A 21,697-nucleotide genomic window follows, 5' to 3' on the forward strand; every position below is an offset into this window, starting at 1 on the left:
AAAAAAAAGAAATGATCAAAGCATGCAACAATGTGAGAACTGCCAAGTAAATTGATAAAATAATACGAAACAGAAATTGACATTTCAGATGATGCTTATGATATATTTTATAACTCACTGGATTAGCTTATGTTAAAATAAGTGTAATAAATGTGTGTAAATTACATTTCCAAATGTATCCAGATAGAAAAGACAAGAGGTTATATCTGAAGGAGAGTTGTGCGCAAGCTGTATTTTCTCCATATTTTTGGGTGTTTTCTAACTTTCTACAATAAGCATTTACTGCATATAAATTCCCTTATCAGTGTTTCTTAAGAAAAAACTTTGCCCTCCTGAAAAAAATCCATGGAGAGAGGCCATTTTGATGCTTCATCCTCAAAAGAATAAGATAGCTGTTTAGAAAACGTAGTTTGAAGAAACCTCATATGCCAAAAAAAAAAAAATATGAAGCAGAGTTACTTAGAAACTCTGAGTAAAATATTTTTAAGCATCTCTTCATGAAGGGCCTTTCCTTGCCAAGCCAATTAGCAGCTAGGTGTAGTTCCAGGACCAGGGAGATTACATGTAGACCCTAGGGTGGGGGGCCTGCAAACTTTTTCTCTAAAGGGCCATAGTGTAAATATTTTCAGCTTTGTGGGCTGGGTGGCTCTCTGCCTTGTAGCTGGAAGCGGCCGTGGATGATGGATAATTGGATGGGTGTGGCTGCGTGCCAATAAAACTTTATTTACAAAAACACTCAGGGGGCCATATTTGGTCCAGGGCTGAAGTTTGCCAACCCCTGCCCTAGAAGAAGTTACAGTGGGGAAAGGAGGAGGTAAAATGGAAATCCCAAGCCCTTGGGGCCTGTCCTAGGTAAAGTCATAGTCTCCACCCGCCTGCCACCCCCCACCCTCCAGAGAGCGGGGGCTGGGCCTGCAGGACAGCCACTCAGAACTGGCCCTCTAGGGTCAGTCCACCCAGCTGCCCTCATCAGGTGCAGGGATGTACATATAGAGTGAGGAACCGACAGAAAACAGACCCACAGACATAGAAAACAAACTTACAGTTACCAAAGGGGAAAGGGGGAGGAGGGATAAATTAGGAGGTTGGGATTAACAGATACACACTACCATATATAAAATAGATAAACAACAAGGACCTACTGTATAGCACAGGGAACTATACTCAATATTTTGTAATAATCTATAAGGGAAAATAATCTTGAAAAGAATATACATATTCTTTTATATATATGTGTGTGTGTGTATATATATATATATATATATATATATATATAACTGAATCACTTTGCTGTACACCTGAAACTAACACATCATTGTAAATCAACCATACTTCAATTTTTAAAAAAATGATGGGGACTTCCCTGGCGGTCCAGTGGTTAGGACTCCACGGTTCCACTGCAGTGGGCACGGGTTCGATTCCTGGTCGGGGAACAAAGATCCCACAAGCCGGGTGGCGCGGCCAAAAGCATAAAAATAAATAAATGATACAAATTTAAAAATTAAAAGAAAAACAAGACGATGAACCATGGTCTTTAGCATGTAGTAACATCAGGAGAGGCCCTTCTGGATCTGGTTTGGGGATGAGACAGCCCCCTTGACTCTCGTTAGAAAACCATCTTTCAGCGCCCCTAGAATCGCTGTTTCTGCTTGACTGTCGCCTTTCTGGTGCCGGGCACTTGTCCCCGTGGGTGTGGGCCACAGGCGAGGGGTGGGGAGGTGGCCGCTTGGCGGGGGGCCCCGCGCCTCACCCCCCACGTGCCCTCTGTCCTGCAGCACCGACCTGATGCGCATGTGCTGGCAGTTCAACCCCAAGATGCGGCCGACCTTCCTGGAGATTGTCGACCTGCTCAAGGACGAGCTGCACCCCAGTTTCCCCGAAGTTTCCTTCTTCCACAGCGAGGAGAACAAGGTGCCCGAGAGCGAGGAGCTGGAGATGGAATTTGAGGACATGGAGAGTGTCCCCCTGGACCGGTCGTCACATGCGCAGAGGGAGGAGGCCGGGGGCCGGGATGGAGGGTCTGCGCTGGGGCTAAAGAGAAACTATGAGGAGCACATCCCCTACACCCACATGAACGGGGGCAAGAAAAACGGACGCATTCTGACTCTGCCCCGGTCTAATCCTTCCTAATGGCCCCTGCTCGGGGGAATGGTTCCTGTGTTCACTTTCCTCTGGTTTGAAGGCCTTCAGAAAACTCAGGATTTTCACACGACTCAGCCGCAGTGTCAAACGGAGCTCAGAGATCATACCTATCCATTTCTGTTCCTCTTCTGACTTAAAACACATTGGTTTGATTGCCAATTTGACTAGTCATCTGAGAACTTAACTGTGAACCTAGATGGGAAAGGGGTTTCCACGGCTGCTGTCCTTTTGGACCACCGAGGTTTTAAGCCTGGATGTTACTTTTTTTTTTTTTTCCTAGCAGATTGAAAGAAAACACCTGTTTTTACAAAGTTTTTTTTTTTTTTTTTTTTGCTGGTGTCTGAGCTACAGTGTAAAACATAAATCTTGTTTGTGGAACAAAAGTTAGAAAGAAAGAAAACAAAAAAAAAAAACCCAAAACCCTGTCCTAGTAGAATTCCAAACTTTGCAGAGTGGGCTTCAGGAAAGTTTTTTTCATCCAGAAGGATTTTTTTTTTTTTTTCCTTCACAAAATCAGTTCCTCAAATTGACCAATAGCTGCTGCTTTTGTACTTTGGATATAGTTTTGTAGTCCTGGGGTGTGGCTCACGTGTGTACTCGTGCGTGTGCGTGCGTGTGTGTGTGTGCAAATCATGCGTGCTGAGTGGCCGCTTTGGGGGTCAGCCCATGAAGGTTCTGCTCTTCTGGAGTGTGTGAGCCCCTGATCTGCTCCCCCCCCCCCTTCCTTCTTATCTACTGGGAGACTGTGCCCTCAAGATTCTCCTTCAGTCCCAAGTTTAGCCTCAGGAGTCTTCTCTCCCTTAACTTTGGTGAAAAATGTTTTCCAGGAGACATGGGAGTCGTTTGGAGTGATAATGGATCTTTTCAAGACCAAACAAAGCCAGGACATTAAAAAAAAAAAAAAAAAAAGAAGAACTGAGATGACGAAGAGTTTTGAGAATATATTTGTAACATATTTAATTTAAAAAAAAAAATCTCCAGCATCAGCCTCATAAGTTATTGACCATTTCCCGGGGGGCGGGTAGGGCATGGGGCTTTGTCTGCCTGTGTGGGGAGGGGGAGCCAGGCACCAGTGGCCTCTTTCCTTGGTTTTCAAGGCATCCATTTTTCTGGGACTAAAGCCACGTTAGCTGCTAAGCCTTCTGGACGTCGTGATCAGGCCACGCTGAGCATGTGGGTGATGGTGTTTGATGGATGGTTTGGTTTCTGGTAAGCTGAGCCCTGCCTTCGAACACACTTGTGGCTCTTGGATCTTCTGGTTCCCTGTACGTATGTACCTCTCGAGCTTCCTCAGCTGTGTGTGCACGTCCTATGGGGATCGTGCAAACACAGCACAGTCAGATCCCGAAGTGGGACAGCACAGGGGGACTTGGAGAACACTAGCGATATGAAGACGTGCCTGTTGGTCCCCTCCGCCCTCAGGGCATCCGACTGTCCTCAGAGCTGACTTCCCAGAAGCTGCTTTGCGCCCAGTGACCTCAGCTGGGCCAGGTGTGGGGCCTGAGCTGAATTCTCAGGTACTTACCGATCTTGCAGTCCCTAAGAGAGTACAGTCTGGAGGAGAAACCGCTAAGGACCTTCACACTACCAAGAACTTGCGAAGGAACGTGATGCCACAGTTGCTTCCCTTTGGGGAAAGAACTACAGCTGCTCAAATAAAGACCACGGTGAACTCATCACTTTGGTTCATCCAGATCATCACCCGTGGGTTATCCATTGAGTGCATTTTCTCACAAGTTTTTGATTGCTTCCTTCTTTTCTTCTCTTAAGAGTTGTGGGCTTAAGAACAGGATAGAGATGCCATGGTGACCTCCGAACCTTCTCAATTCTTGATGAAGAACACAGGTAGACACACATCCTAGTTGCCTCTGGCTATCTTATTTATATGATTTGAGAAATGACAGCATGTCAGACTATTTCTGGGGAGCCTCAGTGATTGGGTACAAGGAGCACAGAAATTATTTTCGCCAAATTTATTTTGTACATAAAAGAGGGTCTGTACGTAAATTAAAAAGAAGACAAAACACGTAGATCTAGGTATTTTGTTCTTTTCGTAGTAAATTTGTAGTGGCCATATAGTACGCTAGCAGCAATTTTCACATTTTTCTAATTCAGAAAGGTTTTCTTATATTAGGGGGAAATTATTTATTTTAATATATAAAAATCACTGTAAAAAATCACTTTCGTAAGAAATGGAGTGCATGTAAATTTTTTTTTTCAAAGAAAAATAAACAGGTGAATGTGGGTTAATGATTTTTTTTTTTTCCCAGCACAATCTACCTCAGTGTATTGTTAGGATGTGATTCAATAATGGACATCTTTGAGACTTCAGAATTCTGCCTGGATCCGATCTGAATCAGGGAAAATTTGTATCAGCTGATTCTGAATGCCAGGGACCAGTAAGAATTTTGAGGGAGGGAGTTGGGCTGAAGTATGGCTTTCATGTGAGCATAGATCCTTTTTCTGGCTGATAATATTCTCCTCTGAATTTAATCTTCCTTTTTTTTTTTTTTTTGATGTTCCATCCATTGATACTGTGGCCCTTGAAATGAACCAAGTTTCAGGCCATCACGATGTATCTGACGTAGGGGGGGCATCCAGTCCTGAGTTACCCTTCTTTGGTGAGGGAAGTTCCCCTGTTGGGGCAAAGACAGGCTTTGGTACAGAGCCAGCGTCCCCATGGTCCCATGGCATACCCCTGGTGTGAGCACCTAGGTGCCCTGGGCTCTCCATGGTTTATTTCCACTCCTTTCAGATTGAGATGCTTTTTTGGGGGGGGTGGGGGTGGAAAAAATCACTGTCATGGGCACCTCGCACACAAACACCCAATGCAGAGTCTCTTTTTATTCTCTGAGTGGGAAGGGAGCATGTTGAGAAATCTCAACCCCAAACCGACCAAGATGCTGAACACATCTTTTAGCAACAAAACCTTGGACCCCCCTGTGTTTTGGTTCGGTTGACCTCAAGCTGATACTGTTTGACCTTGGGGCACTTTGATAACCCGTGTGTAAGTCTGGGCAGGGCCAGCAGGAGTGGTGTCATACTCAGCAAACCTCGCTGCCCTTCCCATACCTATAGGCACCACCCCTGCAGAGTCAACTTTCTTCCACTTGCCCTGGAGAGGTACTGTAGAGTGCTGGGCCCGCCCGTTGTAAACTGGAGTTCCCTAACTTCACTTAGCTGTCTCTGCTGCTGCAGTGAAAGAGGAAGCAGGCTTGGGTCACAACCTCCTTTTGCATCAGATAATGTTGACTCTGTCACAACAGAACTTTAGTCCTAGAAATGGATGTCCTGGAGGATTGTAGTGATGGGTTACAAAAAAAAACAACAAAGCCAGCTTTGGATGACACTTTTTGTTGTTTGCGTTGAAAGGTGTCTCAGTATTTTAAAACCCCTTTTTATTCACGTGGCAAAATCCACATAGTTGTTTCTCTCTGGACCAGTGATGTCAAACACACGTCTGGAAATGTCTGTATTCTGGGAGCTGTTCTGGGTGATTTTCTGTCCTTTTAAGCTAGTAAGAAGCAAGAAGTGCCGCTGGTTCTCTGGATAGACGTTGAACACAATTGAAAGAAAATGTGGGAATTGGTGCAGAGATCTGCACCAACAACGCTGAGACCATTGGAGACTGCCTCTAACTGATGGACAGGTCTTCCACTCTTCTCCAACCAGAGTGGATGGTCTGCCATGAAATGTGCTTGTTGGGTTGGGAGGTGTTTATTTGTAGCCGTCATAACATTGGTCAATGGGCAGGAACACCATCAGGGCTTGGCCCATGCTCGCCATCTGGGTACATGATGGGATGTGCTGTAGTCCCCCAAACGACAATCTTTTTTCTACTTTGTGGCGGGTGGAAGTTTGGGGTTCGGATGCCACTTGGCACATAGGCGATTCAGAAATGATGGTTTCGTTGGGAGTGGGGAACAGGGACATGCTGATTGTATATAAATGATACCTGTAGAATGGTGTCCCTTCAGAAAATCTTCTGGAATGTTCTTCAGAATATTGATTTATACCAGAGTTGAGGTTGGATAGAAAGAACAGATGGGCATTTGTTCTTTCAAAGACATGAGAGAATGCAATGGGCATTCAGAGGCTGTGCCTGGAAGTGAATGTTTCCTTAGGGGTCTCTCCCAGAAACAGAGGGAAACGATGACTTTTTGAGCTCGCTGTCATCTTCTCATACCAGCCAAGGTCCAGAACCAGCCTCCAGCCGCGTTTTAATCTGGGTGTGGGCCCTAAAAATCCTTGTTAGAACTCAGACCAGGGATCTGGGGCTCTCGGTCCCGTTTGAGACGAAAGGAAGAGCTTCCCCCAACCCGAAGCGTGTGTCTCCACACACACATTCAGGAATGGCTTATTTACTCTCTACCTTGTGGGCCTGGGGGTCCCAGGCCCTGCGTATCAGCGGCAGACACCTCCCGTCCAACGTCAGCCATGCAGGATCAAATGTGCCTCGGCTTATGCAGAAACCAACTCGGAGACGCAAAACCCACCAAGAGATCAATTCTTATTTTTTCAATGTTTTCCTACAAGAGCCAGGTAGCACCATGTACAGAATTTGCCTTCTTTTTTTTTTTTTTGGAATATCGAAATTGCTCTGCATGTAAAATATGGGATAATTACCTGTTTATATGAAAATTCAGAATAAATTATCTGAGAATACTCTTGTTTCTGTGTGGTGTCCAAGCGAGGACCTATGAACTGGGTGGGGTTGTGACTATGGGGTGGGTGAAGGGAAATCTCCCGGGATGTTGTGGGGATCTGTTTTGAGAGGGAACAAACCTCCAGGTTCTTCATAACAGTGAAGCAGGAGGTTAAATATTGTTAGCAGCAGGGCTGATGATACACTGATACACACCTGTAGAGCTGAACCAATGCTTTAAATATTGAACTATTGGGCTTCCCTGGTGGCGCAGTGGTTAAGAATCCGCCTGCCAGTGCAGGGGACACGGGTTCAAGCCCTGGTCGGGGAAGATCCCACATGCGGCGGAGCAACTAAGCCCGCGCGCCACAACTGCTGACCCTGCGCTCTAGAGCCCGGGAGCCACAACTACTGAAGTTCGCGCGCCTAGAGCCTGTGCTCCGCAGCAAGAGAAGCCACCGCAACTGCAATGTAAAGTAGTCCCCCCAGCCCCCCTCCCTCCGAGGGGCGAAGAAACAAAGACCCAGTGCAGTCAAAAATAAATTAATAAATTTAAAATAAATAAATAAATATTGAACTATTTCTATACTATTTGGTAAGTTACTGCTACCTCAAGGACCCCAGACCTCCCCAGGATCCAAATACTAAGCAGCTCACTACAAGAATACAAGGGGACCCCCAAGACCTTGCTGCATTCCACCATGCTGGAGACTTAGATGCTAAGGTATTGTAAATGTCATCCTGGGAACATGGACCTGCCCCCAGGGTGAGTGGTCAGTGCAGTGTTTGCTACTGTCCTGTTGCCCAAAGGAAGTCACATAGATGACCCCAGAGTCAGCATGGGGGGAGGGGAGGACTTCCCGAGGGTTTACATTCGGGGAGGTGGGGGAAGTGTGAATGAACTGAGAGTCAATCCTGCAACAGTTGCCCACGCGTCTCATTTTACCCTTCTGTGATTGAGGATGATAGACCTTCTTTCATATGACCATAGTGAGGATCAAATGAAGTAACGTTTATCCTCCATGCTCCCTCCAGGGTGTCCTTCCCACACCCCCCATATCCCTCCAGGTTCCCCGTCCTCCAAAACATTGACGCCACTGCTAGGTGGTAGCCTGAATTGTGCCTCCCTGGGCTTGTGAAATTCAATAGAAGCCTTGTGGAAAAGGGAAAATGCTTTCCTGCCCAGGAAAGAATCTCAAGGATGCTTCAGCCTCAGGTGAGCAGGTGGGTGGGTGGTCTCTTTGCCCAGGTGGGCCACACAGACTCCTCAAACTTGTGGCCAAGTGACGACAATGCAGCTTAGGGTCCCTGGGGCCCTGGCCCTGGCTCCGACTCAAGTGTGAGCAGCATGACAGATGAACAGTTGTCACCAGCTTAGTACACAAGCAAAAGGAAGCACATGGAAGCTTTGGTACCTCTGAAGTACTCAACAGAAGAGGGAGGTGATACTCTTATCAGGGATAACAGGGTTGGCGGGTGGTCTAGACTCTGAGATGTGATGAGATCCAAGTTTTCTAGCTGTTGATCTCCAACCTCCTTGACGGCTGCTGACCCAATCCCCTGGGGCATGGTTTCACCCCTCCCCCCGCCCCATGAAGCTAACTGTTCTGCCTGGGATTGGGTCCTCAAGGTGACTCACCCAGAATCTTCCACCCCAGGCACCTCTAGAAGTCCTCGTTATAATCAGAGACTCACAGGGGGCCACCGTGGTTGATGCCATGCTGTACCACCCACGCCATCTCTTTGGAACCCAGGGGCTCACTCTTCCAGCTGCCAGGGAGGTTGTCTGCTGGGGGCTCACAACTGAGTCCTTTTTGCCGCAACTTTCCTCAGCTTAAGGGAGATGTTTGTTCCAAGGTTATGTCCCCTCCCTAGGGGCGGCCACATCTGACAACCGGCCAGGGGTACAAATGCCTGACCCCTGTGCCTAAATGCATGCTATGGGTTCAATTGCGCCCCCCTCCCCACAAAAAGATACGTTTAAGTCCTAATCTCCAGTACTTCAGAATGATGATCTTATCTGCAAAGCAGAAAGAGAGACACAGACGTAGACAACAAATGTATGGATGCCAAGGGGGAAAGAGGTGGGAGGAACTGGGAGATTGGGATTGACACATATACACTACTGATACTATGTATAAAATAGACAACTGATGGGAACGTGCTGTATAGCACAGGGAACTATACTTAATGCACTGTGTGACCTAAATGGGAAGGAAATCCAAAGAAGAGGGGATATATGTATATGTATAGCTGATTCACTTTGCTGTACAGTAGAAACTAACACAACATCGTAAAGCAACTATACTCCACTAAAAATTTTAAAAAAGAATGTGACCTTATTGGGAAATTATATTGTAGATGTAATTCATTTGGTTAAGGTGAGGTGGGCCTGGAGTAGCCTGGACCCCTAATCTGATATGACTGGGGTCCTTACGAAAGGGGGAAATTTGGACACAGACCTGCACAGGGAGAACACCATGTGAAGATGAAGGCAGAGATGGGGGTAATGGGTCTGCAAGCCAAGAAATGCTAAAGATTGCCAGCAAAAAGTCACAAACTAGGAGAGAAGCAAGGAACAGATTCCCTCTCACAGCCCTCAGAAGGGACCAACCCTGCAGACACCTTGATCTCAGACTTCCAGCCTCCAGAACTGTGAGAGAATAAACATCTGTTCAGTCCCCCGGTCTGTGGAGCTTTGTTACAGCAGCTCTGGTAAACTAGTACAATGTGGGGCAACTCTGATGAATCACCACCACTTTAATGCTCCGCAGGAGATCAGGTAAGGTGCTGGTTGCAGCTGCTTCGAAGTTTAATCTGTCCCTCGTTCAGACTTACTTCCCTTACTTATGTTGATCCCAAGTTATCCCAGACAAACCTCCTCCATGTAAACCTCTATCTCTGTTTATTGCTGTGTAACCAACACTCCAATACTTAGTGACTTAAAACAAGCAACAGTGATTATTTCTCACTACTCCATGAGCCACCCAGGCAGTTCTTTTAGTCCAGGCTGCCGTGTGTGATCTCTTGGGTCAGCTGATGGCTTGGCTGGGTGAATGATTTACCCATCTGTCAGATGATGGCAGGCTGAAAGATCTCAGAGTCTTTTTCTCAGAGAACCCAGTCTACCACAACCAGAGATGTTGGGACCTCAAGGAACTTCTTCTCGTTGGCAGATTCAGAAACTGAAACAGAGAGGGACAGTGAACTCCCAAAGGTCACACAGCAAGTTACTGTGTCTCACACTGGGCTGTTTGATACACCTACGGGTAAACGTGGCATTCCAGCATTGGGAGAGACAAAGAGATACCCTTGTGAGATTTCTGAGCATAGCCCCTCCCTGGATGTCCTGGAAAATACAGAATGCTGAACAGTAACCCACAGAGGAAGGGAAAGGAAGGGTTCCCATGGTTAAGGGTATCATAGAGGTATGAACTGGTTCACCACAAGTCTTTAAAGTCAGAGATCTGTGAATTGCCTGTTTTTTTCACCAGGTGATCTTAGACAACTCATTATACCTCTCTAAGCCCCAGTTTCCTCATGTTTTAAAAGGAGGTCATCATAGAACCTCCACTGTAGGGTTGTTATGAGATTAAATTGGATAAGACTGAAAAGGCATTAAGCACATTTCTATCATTGATAATTACATACTTTCAAGCCTCAGGGAACGAGTACCATGGTGTGTGGGGTCGTTGCATGAACCGCCCATGGTGGAATGCTCAGGACAGCCCTGTGTTCCACAGATGGGGGACCCCAGCCTCAGAGAGTTGAAAGAGCATCACCAGGACACCCCTTTTCTGTGTCCTGTCACGTTGGGGATTATAGCTGTGATGGACACACTTTAAGGTGACCTCCGATCAATAATTCCCACTTTCTGGTATCCACAGTTTGTATAATCTCCTCCCATTGAGGATGGGCAGCATATATGACTAATGAACTGTGGGAAAAATGATGAGATGTTTATGGAACATTGTATGAGTCCAATCTTAGCAAGTTGGAGAGAGAGATTTTACTGGTGGCCTTGAAGAGGCTATGAAAAGGGCTACTCGTAAGGAACTGTGGCAGCCCCAGGACCTTAGAGTGGCCTCCAACGAATAGCTGGTACAAAGCTGGTGTCATCTGTCCCCAAACCAGGGGGTAATGAACTCTACCAACAGCCTGAATGCACTTGGGAGCCTATTCTTCCCCAGTCGAGCCTCCGTATGAGGATGCAGCCCGGTGGACACCTTGATTGCAGTGTTGAGAGACAATGAGACCTAGCTAAGGGGTGCCCAGACTCCTGCCTGGTCCACAGAAATTGTGTAACAATAAATGTGTGTGTTGTTTCAAGTTGTTAAATTTGTTACACAGCAATAGGAAACTAATACAAATTAGGAGTTTGGGATTAACTCCTAGTGTGTATACATAGATACACACTACTATGTATAAAATAGATAACCAACAAGGACCTACTGTATAGCACAGGGAAATATACTCAATATCTTCTAATAACCTATAATGAAAGAGAGTCTAAAAAGAATCTATCTATCTATCTATCTATCTATCTATCTATCTATCTATATCTATCTATATGAATTACTTTGCTGTACACCTGAAACTGACACATTGTAAATCAACTCTATTTCAATAAAAAGTTTTAAAAATTTTCTTGAGAAAAAAAGTAGAAAACTAATACAATAGCAGAGTTACCCGATTCGAGGTATCGTGTAGATTAAGAGTTATTTTGTGTATGGGGCATAGAGGGTCCTTGCTAAGTGTTAGCTAATATTCATCACCAACGTTGATATTGTCAAGATGCTTCTGGCAGAAGGCATCCTCATGTGCCAGTCTTTTTTTTTTAAATGTGAATCCTAGTTTTCTTTTAAATTGATGTATAACTGACATACAGCATTATGTTAGTTTCAGATGCACAACATAATGGTTCAATATTTATATATACTATGAAATTATCACCACCATAAATTTAGTTAACATCTGTCACCATACATAGTTACATTTTTTTTTTCTTGTGATGAGGACTTTTAAGATCTCCTGTCTAAGCAACGTTCAAATATACAAGAGTATCATTAACTGTATCACCATGCTGTACATTACATCCCCAGGAATTATTTATTTTATAGCTATAAGTCTGTACCTTTTGACCCCCTTCACTCATTTCACCCACCCCCACCCCTTTATAGGTTATTAAAAAATATTGAGTATAGTCCACTGTGCTATACAGTAGGTCCTTGTTGTCTATCTATTTTATATATAGTGGTGTGTATATGTTAATCCCAAACTCCTAATTTATCCCTCCCTGTATCTTTGTTTTAAATTTTTTGCGTTGTCGTCTTTATTATTGCCCTCATTCCACTTGTTTATTGTGTTGTTCTGTTTATAATTTCTTAAGCTGGATATTGGTCTCATTTGTTTTCAGCTTTTCTTTTTCTTTTCAATTGTAGGCATCTCAGGTTGTACATTTCTGACTATGAAACCAGAAATAAGAAAGTTATATACAGTATGTTAGAAGTGATCTGTTCTAGGAGAAAAATACAGGGAAAGTGGGTATGGAGTGTATTAGTTTGCTAGGGCTGCCATAACAAAATACCACAGACTGGGTGGTTTAAATCACAGAAATCTTTTTTCTCACAGTGTTGGAGGCTGAAGGTCCCAGATCCAGATGCTGGCTGATTCAGATCCTGGGGAGAGCTCTCTTCCGGGCTTGCAGACGGCTGCTTCCTTGTTGCATCCTCACATGGCCTTTCAGTGGGAAAGAGAGTGAGCTATCTGGTGTCTCCTCTTATAAGGAAACAAATCCTACTGGATTTGGCCCCTGCTGACCTCATTTAACTTTAATTACTTCCTTAGAAGCACCATCTCCAAATACAGCCACACTTGGGGTTAGGGCTTCAACATATGAATTCTGGGGGGACACAGACATTCAGTCCATTACAGGGGGGCTGAGGGGTTGCCGTTTTAAATAAGATGACCACAGAAGCAGTGACTGTTGGGCAAGTGATCATGATTTTCACAAATGTCAAGGCTATAATGTTTGTGACGTTTAAGAAATTTCCCTTGTTCTGAGTGAATCATTATGTAGTTGGATTCTAGAAGATCAATTTATGGTTCTAAATGGGAGGATGAAAGAAATCAAGCGCTAATTGACTTAAATGTCTAATTGGTGATGGTGGGTTTCAGAGGATGGACATATGTTAGTCATCAGGGGAGGCATTTTAACAAGAGCTTGAAGCCACAAAGAGACGAAAAGATGATTCTGCTGGCCAGCGCCAACAGACAGTTCACTGCAATCATTAACTGTTTTTGCTCTGTTATCTGGGTTGTGAACAAAGAAATGAGCCTGAAATGTAGATGCTTCTCATACATTGTAACCAGGCTGTTTGACACCATACTAGGATCCCAATTTCTTTTTAGCCACCCCATGTCCGTGGGGACCACCTGTTACCGAAACAAATGTGAATTAACGTCTCTCATACTGATGACTGTAGAGAGCATTCCCATTTCTTGCTTTTACTTTGTTGCTATTTTGTAAAAGTCACAACCAGTATTCTGGTGCACAGAGAGATGAGGGGGATGGCAATTTCATCTGGCATTTTGTAGCTCTGAGTTTGGGTCCTCTGGTTAGTTGATACATATGCTGAAAGAGAAAGAAACTCCTTCCTGGGTTAGTTAACCAATGTGTACTCTACAATCAGTATCTGCAGGTTACAAAACAAAGTACTGCCTCACTGGTTACTACCCTTGGTTCTAGAAACATTTTGGTTTGTGGGTTTAGAGTGGTGAAACACTGCCATCTTCAGGGCGTATTTTGGAATTAAAAAGCAGGATGCTCTACAGGTGTTTTTGTTTTTAGCCTTTGGAAAAATGGATCAAAGTAGCAGAAAATCCTAATTCAAAAGGGGTAGAGAGATTACAAAATCATGATGATAAGGAGACTTTCAGATGTTTTGCTTCTCTTCTGTTTCTCTCTCTTTCTCTTTCTCTCTCTGTCTCTCTGTGTCTGTGTCTCTCTCTCGTAGCAGAATGCTTAAGAGTACTGATTCTGGAGTGAGATTGTCAGATTTTTAATCTCTTAGGAGCTGCGTGACCTTGGGCAAGTCACTTAATCCCTCTGTGCCTCCCTGTCTCGGTTTCCTCATCTGAAAAATCGCATCATAACTCAGGTTCTCTGAAAAGCGGACACCAAAACAGACTCAGATGTGTGGATAAATGGGAAAAGGAGCTGTCAGCGCAGTGCTGAGAAAGTCTCTGTAAGGCCAATGGGGTGCCCCAGGGCAAAGAGTGCCTGTCAGAGGGGTCCTGCATTGGGCAGAAATGACCTGGCTCTGGTCCTCCCATCCATCAGGCTCAGGCATTAGTTGGGAGCAGCCCAGGGACAACGTGGCTTTGGTGTGAACCCTGAAGAAGGTCTGAAGATGCAGCAGCTGGAGGTGGTCAATTTATTGTATCCCCATGACAGGTTCTCAAAAAGGGAGATCTGAGCAGCGCATGACGGCTGAAAACAGGGATAATGATATCTTCCTTATAGGGATCCTGAGAGGGTTAAATGAGTTAATACCTGAAAGCCCTTAGCACCATGCCTGGTGATTGAAGTATGAATTTATATGCTTTTCTATCACATTGGGGAAGTAGTGCAAATTCCTATTTTATTCACTGTTTGTTTATCAGGAAGGGAGTTTGGATTTGGATCAAATGCTAAGCCGATGGCTTCTGTTTGTCCCTCCCCAGGACCACTCTCCATGCTATTTCACCATGTTCTCTGCCCACAAAGGCCGACCTATGTGAGCTGCAACAGGCACCCTTGCCCTCTGGCTTCAGTGGGTTCTGACAGTAACATTGCCCTCATTGCCAAGGTGGAGACCTGGAAGGGTGGAGAGTGGGGAGAGGGAGGAGAGGGAGGGCGAGGTGGTTATTCCCCGGGCTCATTTCTTGTGTTACCGAGTCCAAGCTCGTACTGCTTACTGCACGGCAGGCCAAAAAAATCGAGAGAGGAGGTGTTGGGTCAAGGAATAGCGACTTTATTCAGAAAGCCAGCAGACCGAGAAGGTGGTGGACTAATGTCCCAAAGAACCATCTTGCCCAGGTTTGGATGTTAGTTTGTTTTATAGAACAAAGAGTGGGAGGTGAGGAGATAAAGTAAAAAAAGGCAGTAAATTGTTGCAAATATCAGCATTTCCTGGTTCTGGCCAGATTCCTGAGGGGATGTGTTAATTTCTTCCTTCCTGCAGCCATTCACGGGTGAGACTGGTCAGGAGGTTTCCTGTGAGCTTAAAAAAGAGGTAGAATATTTTGGCTTACTGCTCTTCACCTGGGAAGCAGGGTTCCTGGAGATGGGCCATTATGTATAATTTAAGCTTATAGGCAACATCCCTTTGTAATAGAATACAGAGGTTCTTCCCTATTACGACACTGAAGCTTACTCTTTGGTCTCTTAAGTTGCTGCCTTTCTAGGAGAAGCCATCCACCATGCCATGAAGATACTCAAGCAGCCCCAGGGAAAGGTCCATGTGGAGGGGAACTGGATTAATTCACTTCCCCCCTTACTGTGTTATGTGAGTGCCATTTTCCCCACATCCTGGCCATTACATGATCTTATTAAACTTAAAAAAAATTCTCATTGATAAATGATGAAAGGAATTTTGGTCTTTCACTTTATATTTTTCTTTTTACGAGAGCCATTCGAATTTTTTGGTGAACTGTGTGTTCTTAGAATTTGCCCTTTTCTCTCATGGATTCTTGGTCTTTTTCTTATTGCTTGGTTCATTAATATTAATAAGTTATTAACATTAACTTATTAATATTAATAAGTTCATTAATATTAATAAATTAGCCTTTGTGATGAGTTGCATTTTCCTCTATCTTTTGTCTTTGCCATGTGGGGTTTTTTTGGTTTGTTTGTTTGTTTGTTTGTTTGTTTTTTTAAACATCTTTATTGAAGTATAATTGCTTTACAATGGTGTGTTAGTTTCTGCTTTATAACAAAGTGAATCAGTTATACATATACATACGTTCCCATATCTCTTCCCTCTTGCATCTCCCTCCCTCCCCCCCTACCCATCCCACCCCTCTAGGTGGTCACAAAGCACCGAGCTGATCTCCCTGTGCTATGCAGCTGCTTCCCACTAGCTATCTATTTTACATTTGGTAGTGTATATATGTCAGTGCCACTCTCTCACCCTGTCACATCTCCCCCCTCCCCCTCCCCATATCCTCAAGTCCATTCTCTAGTAGGTCTGTGTCTTTATTCCCGTCTTGCCACTAGGTTCTTCATGGCCTTTTTTTTTTTTCCCGTTAGATTCCATATATATGTGTTAGCATACTGTATTTGTTTTTCTCTTTCTGACTTACTTCACTCTGTATGACAGACTCTAACTCCATCCACCTCATTACAAATACCTCCATTTCATTTCTTTTTATGGCTGAGTAATATTCCATTGTATATATGTGCCACATCTTCTTTATCCATTCATCCGATGATGGACACTTAGGTTGCTTCCATATCCTGGCTATTGTAAATAGAGCTGCAATGAACATTTTGGTACATGACTCTTTTTGAACTATGGTTTTCTCAGGGTATATGCCCAGTAGTGGGATTGCTGGGTCGTATGGTAGTTCTATTTGTAGTTTTTTAAGGAACCTCCATACTGTTCTCCATAGTGGCTGTATCAATTTACATTCCCACCAACAGTGCAAGAGTGTTCCCTTTCCTCCACACCCTCTCCAGCATTTATTGTTTCTAGAATTTTTGATGATGGCCATTCTGACCGGTGTGAGATGATATCTCATTGTAGTTTTGATTTGCATTTCTCTAATGATTAATGATGTTGAGCATTCTTTCATGTGTCTGTTGGCAATCTGTATATCTTCTTTGGAGAAATGTCTATTTAGGTCTTCTGCCCATTTTTGGATTGGGTTGTTCGTTTTTTTTTTTATTGAGCTGCATGAGTTGCTTGTAAATCTTGGAGATTAATCCTTTGTCAGTTGCTTCATTTGCAAATATTTTCTCCCATTCTGCTGGTTGTCTTTTGGTCTTGTTTATGGTTTCCTTTGCTGTGCAAAAGCTTTGAAGTTTCATTAGGTCCCATTTGTTTATTTGTGTTTTTATTTCCATTTCTCTAGGAGCTGGGTCAAAAAGAATCTTGCTGTGATTTATGTCATAGAGTGTTCTGTCTATGTTTTCCTCTAAGAGTTTGATAGTGTCTGGCCTTACACTTAGGTCTTTAATCCATTTTGAGTTTATTTTTGTGCATGGTGTCAGGGAGTGTTCTAATTTCATACTTTTACATGTATCTGTCCAATTTTCCCAGCACCACTTATTGAAGAGGCTGTCTTTTCTCCACTGTATATGCTTGCCTCCTTTATCAAAGATAAGGTGACCATATGTTCGTGGATTTATCTCTGGGCTTTCTATCCTGTTCCATTGATCTATATTTCTGTTTTTGTGCCATTACCATACTGTCTTGATTACTGTAGCTTTGTAGTATAGTCTGAAGTCAGGGAGCCTGATTCCCCCAGCTCCGTTTTTCTTTCTCAAGTTTGCTTTGGCTATTCGGGGTCTTTTGTGTTTCCATACAAATTGTGAAATTTTTTGTTCTAGTTCTGTGAAAAATGGCATTGGTACTTTGATAGGGATTGCACTGAACCTGTAGATTGCTTTGGGTAGTAGAGTCATTTTCATAATGTTGATTCTTCCAGTCCAAGAACATGGTGTGTCTCTCCATCTGTTTGTATCGTCTTTAATTTCTTTCATCAGTGTTGTATAGTTTTCTGCATACAGGCCTTTTGTCTCCTTAGGTAGGTTTATTCCTAGGTATTTTATTGTCTTTGTTGCAATGGTAAATGGGAGTGCTTCCTTAATTTCACTTTCAGATTTTTTCATCGTTAGTGTACAGGAATGAAAGAGATTTCTGTGCAATAATTTTGTATCCTGCTACTTTACCAAATTCACTGATTAGCTCTAATAGTTTTCTGGTAGCATCTTTAGGATCCTCTATGTATGATATCATGTCATCTGCAAACAGTGACAGCTTTACTTCTTCTTTTCCGATTTGGATTCCTTTTATTTCTTTTTCTTCTCTGATTGCTGTGGCTAAAACTTCCAAAACTATGTTGAATAATAGTGGTGAGAGTGGGCAACCTTGTCTTGTTCCTGATCTTAGTGGAAATGGTTTCAGTTTCTCACCATTGAGAATGATGTTGGCTGTGGGTTTGTCATATATGGCCTTTTTTATGTTGAGATAAGTTCCCTCTACCTACTTTCTGGAGGGTTTTTATCATGAATGGGTGTTGAATTTTGTCAAAAGCTTTTTCTGCATCTATAGAGATGATCATATGGTTTTTCTCCTTCAATTTGTTAATATGGTGTATCACATTGATTGATTTGCGTATATTGAAGAATCCTTGCATTCCTGGGAGAAACCCCACTTGAGCATGGTGTGTGATCCTTTTAATGTGCTGTTGGATTCTGTTTGCTAGTATTTTGTTGAGGATTTTTGCATCTATGTTCATCAGTGATATTGGCCTGTAGTTTTCTTTCTTTGTGACATCTTTGTCTGGTTTTGGTATCAGGGTGATGGTGGCCTCGTAGAATGAGTTTGGGAGTGTTCCTCCCTCTGCTATATTTTGGAAGAGTTTGAGAAGGATAGGTGTTAGCTCTTCTCTAAATGTTTGATAGAATTTGCCTGTGAAACCATCTGGTCCTGGTGTTTTGTTTGTTGGAAGATTTTTAATCACAGTTTCGATTTCAGTGCTTGTGTTGGTCTGTTTGTATTTTCTGTTTCTTCCTGGTTCAGTCTCAGAAGGTTTTACTTTCCTAAGAATTTGTCCATATCTTCCAGCCGGTCCATTTTATTGACATATAGTTGTTTGTAGTAATCTCTCATGATCCTTTGTATTTCTGCAGTGTCAGTTGTTACTTCTCCTTTTTCATTTCTAATTCTATGTATTTGAATCTTCGCCCTTTTTTTCTTGATGAGTCTGGCTAATGGTTTATCAATTTTGTTTATCTTCTCAAAGAACCAGCTTTTAGTTTTATTGATCTTTGCTATTGTTTCCTTCATTTCTTTTTCATTTATTTCTGATCTGATTTTTATGATTTCTTTCCTTCTGCTAACTTTGGTGTTTTTTTGTTCTTCTTTCTCTAATTGCTTTAGGTGTAAGGTTAGGTTGTTTATTTGAGATGTTTCTTGTTTCTTAAGGTAGGATTGTATTGCTATAAACTTCCCTCTTAGAACTGCTTTTGCTGCATCCCATAGGTTTTGGGTCATCGTGTTTTCATTGTCATTTGTTTCTAGGTATTTTTTGATTTCCTCTTTGATTTCTTCAGTGATCTCTTGGTTATTGAATAGTGTATTGTTTAGCCTTCATGTGTTTGTATTTTTTACAGATTTTTTTCCTGTAATTGATATCTAGTCTCATAGCGTTGTGGTCGGAAAAGATACTTGATACGATTTCAATTTTCTTAAATTTATCAAGGCTTGATTTGTGACCCAAGTTGTGATCTATCCTGGAGAATGTACCATGAGCACATGAGAAGAAAGTGTATTCTGTTGTTTTTGGATGGAATGTCCTATAAATATCAATTAAGTCCATTTTGTTTAATGTATCATTTAAAGCTTGTGTTTCCTTATTTATTTTCATTTTGGATATCTGTCTATTGGTGAAAGTGGGGTGTTAAAGTCCCCTACTATGATTGTGTTACTGTCGATTTCCCCTTTTATGGCTGTTAGCCTTGGCCTTATGTACTGAGGTGCTCCTATGTTGGGTGCATAAATATTTACAATTGTTATATCTTCTTCTTGGATTGATCCCTTGATCATTATGTAGTGTCCTTCTTTGTCTCTTGTAATAGTCTTTATTTTAAAGTCTATTTTGTCTGATATGAGAATTGCTACTCCAGCTTTCTTTTGACTTCCATTTGCATGGAATACCTTTCTCCATCCCCTCACTTTCAGTCTGTATGTGTCCCTAGGTCTGAAGTGGGTCTCTTGTAGGCAGCATATATACGGGTCTTGTTTTTGTATCCATTCAGCCAGTCTATGTGTTTTGGTTGGAGAATTAAATCCATTTACATTTAAGGTAATTAACGATATATATGTTCCTATTACCATTTTCTTAATTGTTTTGGGTTTGTCATTGTAGGTCTTTTCCTTTTCTTGTGTTTCCTGCCTAGAGAAGTTCCTTTAGCATTTGTCGTAAAGCTGGTTTGGTAGTGCTGAATTCCCTTAGCTTTTGCTTGTCTGTAAAGGTTTTAATTTCTCCATCGAATCTAAATGAGATCCTTTCTAGATAGAGTAATCTTGGTTGTAGGTTTTTCCCTTTCATCACTTTAAATATGTCCTGCCACTCCCTTCTGGCTTGCAGAGTTTCTGCTGAAAGGTCAGCTGTTAACCGTATGGGGATTCCCTTATATGTTATTTGTTGTTCTTCCCTTGCTGCTTTTAATATTTTTTCTTTGTATTTAATTTTTGATAGTTTGATTAATATGTGTCTTGATGTGTTTCTCCTTGCATTTATCCTGTATGGGACTCTCTGTGCTTCCTGGACTTATTAACTATTTCCTTTCCCATATTAGGGAAGTTTTTAACTATAATCTCTTCAAATATTTTCTCAATCCCTTTCTTTTTCTCTTCTTCTTCTGGGACCCCTATAATTCAAATGTTGGTGTGTTTAATGTTGTCCCAGAGGTCTCTGAGGCTGTCCTCAATTCTTTTCATTCTTTTTTCTTTATTCTGCTCTGCAGTAGTTATTTCCACTATTTAATCTTCCAGGTCAGTTATCCGTTCCTCTGCCTCAGTTATTCTGCTATTGATTCCTTCTAGAGAATTTTTAATTTCATTTATTGTGTTGTTCATCATTGTTTGTTTACTGTTTAGTTCTTCTAGATCCTTGTTAAACGTTCCTTGTATTTTCTCCATTCTATTTCCAAGATTTTGGATCATCTTTACTGTCATTACTCTGAATTCTTTTTCAGGTAGGCTGCCTATTTCCTCTTCATTTTTTGGTCTGGTGCATTTTTACCTTGCTCCTTCATCTGCTGTGTGTTTCTCTGTCTTCTCATTTTCCTTAACTTACTGTGTTTGGGGTCTCCTTTTTGCAGGCTGCAGGTTCGTAGTTCCCGTTGTTTTTGGTGTCTGCCCCCAATGGCTAAGGTCGGTTCAGTGGGTTGTGTAGGCTTCCTGGTGGAGGGGATTAGTACCTGTGTTCTGGTGGATGATGCTGGATCTTGTCTTTCTGATGGGCAGGACCGCATCTGGTGGTGTGTTTTGGGGTGTCTGTGACCTTATTATGATTTTAGGCAGCCTCTCTGCTAATGGGTGTGGTTGTGTTCCTGTCTTGTTAGTTGTTTGGTATGGGGTGTCCAGCACTGGAGCTTGCTGGTCATTGAGTGGAGCTGGGTCTTAGCGTTGAGATGGAGATCTTGGGAGAGCTTTCACCGTTCGATATTTCATGGAGCCGGGAGGTCTCTGGTGGACCAATGTCCTGAACTCGGCTCTCCCACCTCAGAGGCACAGGCTTGACCTGGTTGGAGCACCAAGACCCTGTCAGCCACACGGCTCAGAAGAAAAGGGAGAAGAAAGAAAGAAAGAAAGAGGAAACAAAGAAATAAAATAAACTTATTAAAATAAAAAATAATTATTAAAAAACATTAAAAAGTAATTAAAAAAAAAGAAAAAAAGAAGAGAGCAACCGAAACAAAAAACAAATCCACCAATGATAAGAAGCACTAAAAACTATACTAAAAAAAACAAAGGTCAGACAGAACCCTAGGACAAATGGTAAAAGCAAATCTATACAGACAAAATTACACACAGAAGCATACACATACACACTCACAAAAAGAGAAAAAGGAAAAATATATATACATCCTTGCTCCCGAAGTCCACTGCCTCAATTTTGGGATGATTCGTTGTC

At 42.7% G+C, this 21,697-nt stretch overlaps 1 protein-coding gene across 5 annotated transcripts in view; it reads left to right on the plus strand.

The window, feature by feature from the left end:
* Positions 1–3,143, plus strand: part of INSR (insulin receptor) — a 131,125-nt gene extending 127,982 nt beyond the window's left edge. For all 5 annotated transcript variants that reach the window (XM_068537122.1, XM_068537124.1, XM_068537125.1 and 2 more), the window contains one exon: positions 1,776–3,143. In XM_068537122.1, coding sequence (XP_068393223.1) covers positions 1,776–2,130 — 355 coding nt within the window. In that variant the 3' untranslated portion in view covers positions 2,131–3,143. The remainder of the gene's footprint in view (positions 1–1,775) is intronic.
* The last annotated feature ends 18,554 nt before the right edge of the window (positions 3,144–21,697 follow it).

The sequence above is a fragment of the Eschrichtius robustus genome, chromosome 2 (assembly GCF_028021215.1).
Source record: "Eschrichtius robustus isolate mEscRob2 chromosome 2, mEscRob2.pri, whole genome shotgun sequence".
Taxonomy (NCBI): domain Eukaryota; kingdom Metazoa; phylum Chordata; class Mammalia; order Artiodactyla; family Eschrichtiidae; genus Eschrichtius; species Eschrichtius robustus.